Source organism: Fusarium proliferatum, assembly GCF_900067095.1.
Source record: "Fusarium proliferatum ET1 genome assembly, contig: FPRO_scaffold011, whole genome shotgun sequence".
NCBI classification, from domain to species: Eukaryota; Fungi; Ascomycota; class Sordariomycetes; order Hypocreales; family Nectriaceae; genus Fusarium; species Fusarium proliferatum.
Genome location: NW_022194800.1, coordinates 952,758 through 963,225, shown reverse-complemented (window position 1 = coordinate 963,225; position 10,468 = coordinate 952,758). Strand labels below are relative to the sequence as shown.

The following is a 10,468-nucleotide window of genomic DNA, read 5'->3' as shown; positions in this document are numbered from 1 at the left end:
CAGATTTTGAGCGAGCACGACCAGGGGTAGATGGTAAGGAGCTTTTGAGAAAGTTGCCTTCATCACGATAAATTCTGGGCCATGGTCTTGAGACGCGCTCCAATGTGGGTCTATTCACGTGACTCTCGCACCTTGGGTGTGAAGATCGAAGTTTATACTGAATACAATCCATGGTGCCTGCAACTTATTTGCAATTTTAGCTAGTATTCTACCATTGGGCTGTAATAGTATTTACTGTTCAGAGTCAATCACATCTATTCTTCTGTCTATTTGTATATGCCGCTATCTCTGTTTAAACGACCAAACTATCGCTTCCAGTTGGAAGGCCAACTTGTTTTATAGTTTATAGCGAAAATTATGAAGTCAGAAAACCCTACAGCTTCAACTTCGATACCAAGTCATTCATAAAAATAACCTATGCGATGATTTCTATGAGTGAAGATTTGTCGAATGTTACCCATATATAAGTCGTCTTTGCTTTTCGCATTCAGATGAGCCATGATTGTGGCGTCCAACAGGTTTGTTACAGCCAGCAGAAATGGACACATAGAATTAAACCTATGAATTCTAAAAGCTTAAAACAAATAGATGCATCATTTATAAATTGAAATAAGTCGTACTTGTAGAAGACCGTAGTTTACCATGCGAGATATGGCCAAGATACAGGGTAGCCCCATCCCGATGGGAACTGTCCAATGATAGCAGCCATAATTCAGACACTGACTTAGGTAATCACCAAAGCTACAATCATCGTCCAAGGTTATCATCATTCAACTGAACATCACGACGGCCAATTCGTCCCGCAAACCACTTTAGCACGACACAGATCACCGTCGATCAAAATGGCGCACCTCAGTAGGTCAAATGGATACCAATAATTCCGAACTATGCTAACCACTGCCCTGCAGATGTCAAGCCGGACCCGGCCTACCTCAAATATGCCGGTGCGTGACTTCTCCCCGTCCTCGACGGCAACACTTTCGACTCGAGCCCATCCTGACAATGTGAATAGCTATGATGAAGACGCGCCATCACTACTTCCGATGGACGCCCCGAACTGCCCGGCTCACCTTCATTTACGTGGCCGTGGTCCCCGCCATCATGGGCTACATCGCCTACAAGACCGACGTAAGTCAAGAAGTAGGAACCGCGACGACGACCGAAATGCTGACAAGTGAAGGGACTCTGGGATTTCCGAGCGAAGCGAAAGGGCGACCTCATTTACGAGAAATAAACCTGCCAGGCATTGGAGGGTTGAGTTGTGTACATATAAAGCACCCTGATTGGGATAGAGCCCATGGTGGTGATTCAATTGAACCGAGGTCAACAATGAACGAATGGTCGCCGAGATTGTGACATGTCTGATGAATTGAATGGAAAATGGGTATCATCGACGTGACGCCATCAAATCAAGCACTGGATGTCTGTTACCACCTCCCTCTGCCTCTTGATCGCCCACCAGAGGTGTCCGGTAATCTTTCGCCTCTTCTCCAATCGCCCATAGGAAAATCTCCCCCGACATCATCCCTCCGGCCAACCCGTCCTCCTCTCGAGTTCCTGCGCCCAGAACCGTTATCTCGACCTCCTCGAACTTCACGTGGACCCGAAGCCTGCTCCCTTCGCACGCTTGAAGCGGGCGCCACTGAGCCATCCGAGAGTGGTGGTAATATTGCGCAAGTGATGTAGTCGCCAACTACAAATCGACAATCGCTTAGTGTCTTGGTTTTGTCGTCACTGCCTCTTGTTGTGCCATCCATGGAAATGTCACCAGATGTGTCTGCTACGGAACCACCACCCAGTACAATGCTGCCGAGGTCCTTAACCCCGTATTTGGGGGGAGCATTTGTGACTGCGGCGGTGTTTCGAAGGTTTGGAAATACCAACTGGAATACGAGACGACATCCCACAGAGGGCGAAGGCAACGCTGACTTTTTGGCGCCTGCAAGTTCCAGAGCCAACTCATTCAGAGTACAGTCTGACCATGTATACACAGGTATATGTGGCGGCAAACTATGCGACTCAAATTCATCTGGCCTATAAGTAAAACGTTAACTTCTTGGGATCTAAGGCCATCTATATTGAATGGGGTCATGTATACCTGTGAAGAGATCCTGTACGATAGAAGAGATGCAGCAAAAAAGGTGTTGTATCTTCGCGTAGTGACTTTTCTGGAGAGGAAGACATTTTATAAGACTGACAAGAAGGGAAAAAGAAAAATTGGGAATCTCTGTTATTATGGTGAGGCTTTGTTGTTTAAGTTACGAATGATGAGAGGCATCACTAAAGTATCCAAATTAACCGATCTATATCCGCTGAAACCATCATGACTTCGCGCTCCGTCAATAATTTGTGAACTCTGACCTGACCACTTACAGACTGCGACAACAAATTTTGATGAGCAACGCAATCTTGGCAATCTCCCGATATAAAAACAGACCAATTCGAACATTGGATCAACGCTCCTATAGGAAACATCAACACGCCGATAAAAACGCCATCCAATCCACGCCATGGATTTCGCAGCGCTCATGAACAAAGAGCTCTCAAAGAGCAAGAAGAGCTCCGGTAGCGAGGAAAAGAAGTATCTGAAACGTTCAGAAATAGAAGCGCAAAGAAGAGAAGCATACCTTGCCGAACAAAAAGCCCTTGAGGCCGAGCGAGAAGCCAAAGCAGCCGCAAAGCGCAAACGAGAGGAAGATGCCGCCGCCGAGAACGCCGCCCGCGAGGAGAAGCGTCGCAAACTTGCTGAGGACATGCGCAAAAGGCGCGAAGAGCAAGAAGCTGAAGAAGAACGCGCCCGAAGGAAGCGACTTGGTTTGCCAGAGCTGGTCAAGGCCAAGAGCGAAGACGTTGAGGATGGTGTGCATGCCAGCGAGGATATACCAGAGGAGGAGCTCGTTGAAAAGTTGAGGGGGCTGGGTGAGCCAGCTGTATTGTTTGGGGAGAATCACTCTGCGAAACTGAGAAGATATCGCAAGTTGACGACAGTCATGACCAAGGGCCCTATTCCGACAACGCTAGAACTCGTAGACGAGAAGGATATGAAGGTGACCACCGAGTTACCAAAAGATAAGGAAGGCAGGAAGTGGCTGTTTCGACAACTGGCAAGCTACTTTACGATGGTTCTTACAGAGTACGAGCGAGCTATGGAGGCTGAGAAGCGGGATACAAGTGCCAGTAAAACGGCATATAATGTTATGGTACAAACGCGAGAGAACATGAAACCAGTAAGTCATCCTTATTGCCCACAGACAAGATGCGTACTAACAATCTGCAGCTATTCCGCAAATTTGAGCAAGGTGAACTCGATGACGACATTCTCAAGCCTGTTACAGAAATCGTTCAAGCTCTCCAAGAGCGTCGTTACGTGGACGCCAACGACGGGTATCTACGTCTGAGTATCGGCAAGGCAGCGTGGCCTATTGGTGTTACCATGGTAGGCATCCACGAGCGTAGCGCTCGTGAGAAGCTGCATGATGGAGAGAAGGGCCATGTCATGGGAGATGAGGTTACCCGCAAGTACCTTCAGAGCATCAAACGCTGCCTGACCTTTGCGCAAGTTCGATGGCCGCCCACAGACTTGCGACAGCTGATGGGCTAAAGAATAGTATGTAGCCGGAGGCAAGGGCTCGAACTTAATAATGATACCCCCCTTGAATAGGAACAATTGAAACACATGCACAAAAACAGCATTAGATAGAATGATTGATTTCGAAGAATGCTCCTGACGCCTCATCTAATCTACCGTAGTGTAGTTCCATACCCGTTAGTAGATAACCGTGATTAGGAATTCCTAACGCCTGGGTTGTAATGCGATATGCAGTCCCTTGGTTAAGGTTGTGATGCCTAGCTCGCTCGCCCTGCTCCTTCACTGGGTCAGTTGACAAGGGCCAAGGCGGACAATCTTTTACCATTATACACCGAAATTTCTAGGCCTCGACGGCGCCTGGTTGTCCCGGTGCGCTACCCTCACCGTACCACTGCTCATCTATTCCACGACCACCAAGGCCGGGTCCCTTTGCCCTTCCTGCAGCCTCAAGACCAGCGGCAATGAGGCTGATGCGACGGAGTCTCTCCTTGGCCTCCTCCTCGTACTTGGTAGCTACCTCAAGTGCCTGCTTCTGCATATCAAGTCTCGGGTTGGGTTGGTCTGCAATGAGCAACTATACAGAATCAGTAAGTGGCCAAGTGGTAAAAGAAAGAGTTGCCTACCTGTTCCTTGATATCTAGACGGGCCTTGAGTATTCCTTCGCGGATCATAGATACGAGCTCCATCTCAACTGACTCTCCATCTTGTGCAAATGCTTGGTTCAAGCTCTCAAGGGTAACACATGAGAATGGTATGAAGTACTGGACAATGCATTTTCGTCGGATCTGTGAGTAGAGAGATAGAACGTGGCGCTGTAGGTAGATGTCTAGGAGACAGTCGTTTCGAATGGACTCGAGAATAGCAAGACAGCTTGAGTATCTACCATTGACAAAAAGACTGATGGCCTTGCGAACGTGCGACTCGTGTTCTAGGAACGAGCGGAACGACTGGTTGTCCAAGACTCGACTTTGAAGTTCCTGTCTATCCATAGTCGCCAGGGCAAGGAGACCTCCGTAAACGGCAATGTCGTTTGGGCTAGCGATGTGGTTGTATTGCGCCGGCGGTATGGTGAAGTCGACTTGGAGAAAGTTGTTGGCTGCATCCTTGTAGTGCTTGAGACCAAGGAGCGCAATACCGGAGACAAGCTTTGTGTATGGCTGATATAAACGTTCCTCCTCACCACTCTGAACACCGACGATTTTACCCAGATTGTTCAGAACCATGGTCCAGTCTCGTCTAGCGATGTAGACGTTCACGAGGTGGACGCCGCAATCGATAATGTGTTTGGTGGTGGTTACGTCCTGGCGCATGCGGGTGTACGCCTCGGCTGCTGCCTCTAAATATCCTGTCTTTTCAAAATGCAAACCCAAGTCTTCGTTTCCCATCTAATATAGTTAGAAGGTTGTATTTTCACAGAGGTTTGAGATTTTCACGCACTCGAATGCTCTCTTTGATCAAATTGTGTTTGTATTGCTTAAGCTGGGTTTCGAGCCGTGCAGCTTCCGTCTTGTTCTCGCGCTCGACTCTATCGATCCATGCTTGATCTTTCTGGGCGTCGGGTTCGTCAGGAGCGGCAAGGCGAATGCAGCCCCAAGCGTCGATGTATAGGGCCACATCTGAGCCTTTCTTGATCTCAGCGATAGCAGTCTTGAGCGCGTCGACACAAAGTGATACGGAGGACTTTCCGATGTGGATGAGGCGATCGATTTTTGTTCGCCCTAGATGAGCTGTCAGCGGGCACATCGAGAGGGCACCAGTGGGATCAAATTGACTGACCGGTGTAATTCTGAATATAGAGATCGAGGTCGAGCTTTGGTTGTTCTGAAAATGCAAGTCAGCACATGATTCTAATCGCATGTTCAAGCCCATGTTCACGGCTTTGCCGACGACAGCAGCTCAACGAACCTTGGACAATGATGCCACCCGAGTTTCTCATGTGGGCAAAGTAAGCCGCCAAGGGACTTGATTCGGACATTTCAAAGCTGCGCATAGCTCACACACACCCAGACACACCTATTAAACAATGAGGGATGGTTACAAAGAGCTATCTGTAACTTGACATGTAGTTTGGTGGATAGCAATCAGTTGCTGCTAGGCTAGGCTACAGTGGGGTAAGACAAGGTGGGGGAGGCTCGGTGAGGGGCGACCCAGACCGGGACAGCATGGGTCAATTTCGGTGAGCCAAGGTGAGGATTTGGGTGTGGGAAGCCGATTCGGTCCCGAGTCTCCCACGACACTCAGCATCACATCTGGGGTGCTGAGTGCTGACGATTAAAAAGAAGCTTTTCTGACTACAGCAAGGCTAGCCCTAGGTTTGACTCAGGACTTGGTGATGACGTTCTGCGACTTTTCCTGGCAATTAATACGTATCATGTAACTTTCAACTGGGGACTTTACGTACAGTTTTCTCTTGCCATGGCAGAGGCACAGATGCATGTTGGCACATCAGCAATATTCTGAAGCTGAGCACATGGATGGGTGTCCCAATGCAGCATTTCCGCTCCTCCACGAGGACAAAGTGAATACGACATTCAGGCCCGGGCAAGAAATAACTACCTGCCTAGTTGCGAACAATGTGAGCCCTTTTCACCATTGAGTTAACGTTACGACGATCAACAGACCCTGAATTATCAGAGAATCTAGACAATGTGCTGGAACATGGCTGCAGATACTGTGACTGGCAGGGTAATGCTAGTTCCGGACATGTTAACTCTATTCAATTATAGTTGAGTTAGGTTGGTTTTGTCCAGGAGTTGATGTTTCTGGAAAAACAGACGTTGTTTATTAGGTTCAAGCAAGGCCTGATCAAGTTTGATTGAAACTTTGTAGACGAGGTCAAAACAAAGCTTGAACGCCAAGACCAATGCCAAGACTTGTCGCAACACAAATCTACGGCAGACAATTTTCATCGCTCTCTGACCCGACTTTATCGGCCGAAGGAGATGCATATTTTTGGACCAAAGAGCCACGACAATTCCGGCTTAGCGATGGGTCCATAGAGCGATATAGAACCACCGGCACCTTTTCCACCAATAGACCACGAAGCTGAAGTGAATCAGAACCGCGAAGACGCGAGAGGGCGTGCTGTCTGATTCGGCTGCGCCGTTTAGAGCTAGAGCCCAGGCAGGACAGGGCACGGAGGAAACCCGGATGAGAGCCGGAGATTGAGGTTAGGATCCATACATCCATCTCCATACATTCTGTGTCAAGTTCGTTTTAGTTGGGTGATGTCATGTCTAACGCACAGATTCTTCATCTGGTCGTCGTGATCATCTTCCCAATTCGATTCTCGGGTACGTGAAGAGGATTCGAATCACATTGCATAATGGTCACTACCCAACATGCATGTGGCGCCTTGTTCTCATGCGTGGCGGGCCAGAAGCCACATGAATGGGGATCATCCCGTCCGTCAGCTTCCGTGACTCCCGGAGCCGATGCAATGGTGGTTTCTAAATCCAGTCAATATCAATTTGTACTGGAGGTACTGTACATACCTACCAAGACAGAACCAACACTCGCTCTGCATCTGACCATTTTGATTTTGGACCCTGCTTCTTATCGTAAACGCTACGGATTAAAGCACCTCTATTAGTGTTTGGTTTATCTTATGCTTGTCTCCGTTGCTGCAGCCTGGGTCACACTTCAGCCGGTGCATTAGACTAGACTCTCAATAAGGTATGAACAAAGTTGGAGCGGTCTACTGCTGTTGCGAATAGAGTTGACTCTGATTTTCATTGATCAACACGCAAACTTCAACGCTGTCAATCGACCCCCAAACAAGATACAAGCAATGACGTTTGGTTCCTGTCGTCAACACCATCTTCAAAGGCTTTATCTCGCGATTCCGAGACCCTCTTGGCCTCTCCCCCAGAGACTCTTGCCACGGCTTGACCAGCGCAGATAACACGGAAACAAGATCAATCCCCACAAGTTTATGCCGCTGAGGCTTAGGTTTGCCTAGGGCAGCCACTCACAAGCCTGCCCGGGCTAGGCCATGCAAGTCTCGTCAGAGTGGATTGGATTGGATGCGATCTAGCTGACGACAAGGTTGGTCCAGAGCGTTTTGCGTTTTTGGGCGGTTCATTCATTGCCCCTAGGTAGTTAGTGAGTGTCTTCGACCCCCAATTAGCGGGTGCTTAAAATTACTTCTGGGTACCGGTACTCGCGACTCGAGGCGTTGGAACGGTACAGTACCAGAGCGTAATCAATGGCGTAGTGGTTGTCCACAGCAGCCAGCAGCCCGCAGTCCCTGAAAGTTGTATCGGTCTCATTTCAATGCTTCAATTAACGGCATCCATTAAAGAAAAGACTCGCTGGCCATCTTGAATCCGCCGGTGCAACAGCTTGTGCTTGTGCATACGACGGCGCTGAGCGGCCGGTTGGTCCCAAAATGCAAAGGGGGTTTGTCCCTGAGACTGACTGCGAGTTTATTTTGCGGCCGCGCGGCTTTGGGGTTGATGGATGTATCCGTCCACTGGCAGGGCCCTGAGTAGTGGAGATGGCTTCTCTTTTCTAGAGGTCGCCGTCCCGTCATAGCCGTGATCCCGCTGTAGTTGCGCACGAGTTGGTACTGCAATGTGTTATTCGTGTTTCCAATCCCTTCTTGTTTGATGAGAAGAAGCATTGTCGAAGAAAAGCCCTGGTAGACCAGCCACCGACGCGTTTTACGAGATGATAGTCTATTTGGGGGCATGTACCTGACTCACCTGGGCAATGCGCCAAGTGATAGTCTCTAGAGAATCTGGGTAAGTAGTCAAGCACCATCAACGACATCTGTAAGTCTTCACCGACGCAATGGGACACTATTGACGTTGCGCGCGTGGTTTCTCAAGGAAGCCCACAGCACGGCACAGCACAACACAAAACAGAACAACACACGAGGCATGGAGATATGGAGATACTGTAGTTATCTCAAGACGAGGGGGGTTCTTTTGTAAGTCAGTGATAATGAGCAACTCAAAAAACTGGTACCTGTCTAAAAGGTATACGCTGGATCCAAAGTCACCTCACCTCCCTGCCCTGGTAAACTTGAAGGACGATCCCCCCTGCAGTAACAAAAGGACTTTTAGAGGACAGTGTGACATCTCAGAAACCGTCTTTTCCTTGAACCCTTCCGTCTCGGTCATTTCCCCTTGAAAGAATTGCGCAACGCCGCAATGTGTGATGCACCAAAATGAGGTTCCTCAACCCGACATCGTGAGTTGATGGCGACTGAGATTAATATTCGTATTTTTAAATTTTGAAATGGCTGAATAACCTCTCTTGCTTTCTGTTTCTTGGCTGGCCTAACTGTACGGGTTATTTCACGGCTGTTACACCCGCAACCTTAACTCAATTATCCCTTGCTCTACGTCGCATTCAAAACATCAAGCTTTCAGTCTCTTGACGCGTCCGCAATCTCTCCAATTGCCGTTCTTCCTTTTCATACTGATCGCTTAGAGCGCAGCGGTTTCACAGCGACAGTCATTCTTGGGCCATTGGAGGTCCGGCGAAATGACATTGCGCGTCTCGTGCTGGGCTGCTCCCTCAGGTGCCCATGCTAGCCATGCCACTCATTCATCCACTGGCGTTTGATTTTACTTGGCTTCAACTCTTGGCTCGACATGTTTTGTGCCTTGGTATTGCTTGGCATTAGAATTTCCTAGCCTTTGTGTCTCATCATCCCTTTGGCAACTCTTGTTTGCCAGCCCTGGGTCTTGGTAGAATCTTAGCATCTGCTACCGTCTCTTTGGAGACCTGAATATTACCCTCAAAGGTGGCCTCACCTGTCGTATCTGCATCCTCTCACTAGGTAAGTCCCTAGTCACCTAAGATTGAGACATGAGCGCGAAAGCCCGAGGTACCAGACTGTACCGTGCTGATAATACGGTATCAAGTACCGTAGTAGTTGGCTCCGCCCATGGAAGGACCCCGATCCAAAGCCCCAAAAGACCAGCCCAGGCTCGGGCAGGCTCAGACTCAGACTGGACTGAGACTCAGGTCCTTTTGGAGAGCCCGTTCGAGTTACCGTCTCTGCATCTCCACCTCCACTCTTTCGTTGTTCTGCCCTCTCTCGTTCGCTCACCCCGTTTAACTAAGTACCTGTTGTTGTGCGCTGCTGTAGTATTGTTGCTTGTACTAAGCTTGTTACTCTCCTGTTGTTGCTCAAGCCAAACCAAACCGAATCATCTGTACCCGCCTCGGTCGCGAAACCCGCCCGCTACAACTGGGCTTTCCCTCACTCATCCCTTTCTCTTTGACTTGGAACAGTTTAGTCCCTTCTGGCTCAGGCCATACCCATTTTAGTTCAGTTAGGCTCCGTCAAGTCAAGTCAGTGCAGTGCAGCACGCTACGGAGCGGTACTTGCTACGACAGGCTATCCCCCGTCTATTGCCCAACACCAGTGCCAGCACCAGGGCACTCACTCTCAGACTCTCTCTACCAGGGCGCTTCCCCCATCACCACCAACTCATTTCAGTCTTGGATACCTACCTACCTACCTTACCTTACTCTTCTATTTCTATTCTTGACCCTGCCACTTTCTGCGCGGGAACTTAAACTGAACTCTCTTGAACGCTGATGGCCTAGGCCGTGAGTCTTGGGGGCGATTGGGATATGGGCTACCACTTGCCTCACAACTTACGCTTGCGACCCTGCATCTACAATTCATTCACTCTGTAGTCCCTTTGACTCTCTTCGACTATTCTTGACTGCCCGCTTCAATCAATTCCCAGTTCTGCCGCACGGCGGCGGCGACAACGACGACGACATTTCCCTTCTTCTTTTTCTCTCATCATAATACCTAGCTCGTTATTCCCTTTTCATCGTGGCCAAGAGGCCTATTAACTGGTGAGTGAAAACCTGCAACATCAATCACCCGCCCCTCGGCTCCCCTCGTTG

The 10,468-nt window shown here is 49.1% G+C and overlaps 4 protein-coding genes across 4 annotated transcripts; 2 read left to right on the top strand and 2 right to left on the bottom strand.

The window, feature by feature from the left end:
* Window positions 1-842: 842 nt before the first annotated feature.
* FPRO_08508 (uncharacterized protein) lies at window positions 843-1,234 on the top strand (the record flags this gene model as incomplete). The annotated part of the gene is made up of 4 exons (XM_031222184.1): window positions 843-855; window positions 909-944; window positions 1,013-1,128; window positions 1,181-1,234. 4 exons carry the CDS (start codon window positions 843-845, stop codon window positions 1,232-1,234), a joined length of 219 nt encoding a protein of 72 aa, XP_031087668.1.
* Window positions 1,235-1,427: 193 nt separating this feature from the next.
* FPRO_08507 (uncharacterized protein) lies at window positions 1,428-2,184 on the bottom strand (the record flags this gene model as incomplete). The annotated part of the gene is made up of 2 exons (XM_031222183.1): window positions 1,428-2,034; window positions 2,099-2,184. The coding sequence occupies 2 exons, from the start codon at window positions 2,182-2,184 to the stop codon at window positions 1,428-1,430; spliced, it is 693 nt and encodes a 230-aa protein (XP_031087667.1).
* A 326-nt stretch (window positions 2,185-2,510) lies between these two features.
* Window positions 2,511-3,601, top strand: FPRO_08506 (uncharacterized protein; the record flags this gene model as incomplete). The annotated part of the gene is made up of 2 exons (XM_031222182.1): window positions 2,511-3,227; window positions 3,278-3,601. The coding sequence occupies 2 exons, from the start codon at window positions 2,511-2,513 to the stop codon at window positions 3,599-3,601; spliced, it is 1,041 nt and encodes a 346-aa protein (XP_031087666.1).
* A 328-nt stretch (window positions 3,602-3,929) lies between these two features.
* FPRO_08505 (uncharacterized protein) lies at window positions 3,930-5,564 on the bottom strand (the record flags this gene model as incomplete). The annotated part of the gene is made up of 5 exons (XM_031222180.1): window positions 3,930-4,163; window positions 4,213-4,974; window positions 5,027-5,307; window positions 5,366-5,410; window positions 5,495-5,564. 5 exons carry the CDS (start codon window positions 5,562-5,564, stop codon window positions 3,930-3,932), a joined length of 1,392 nt encoding a protein of 463 aa, XP_031087665.1.
* Between the last annotated feature and the right edge of the window lie 4,904 nt (window positions 5,565-10,468).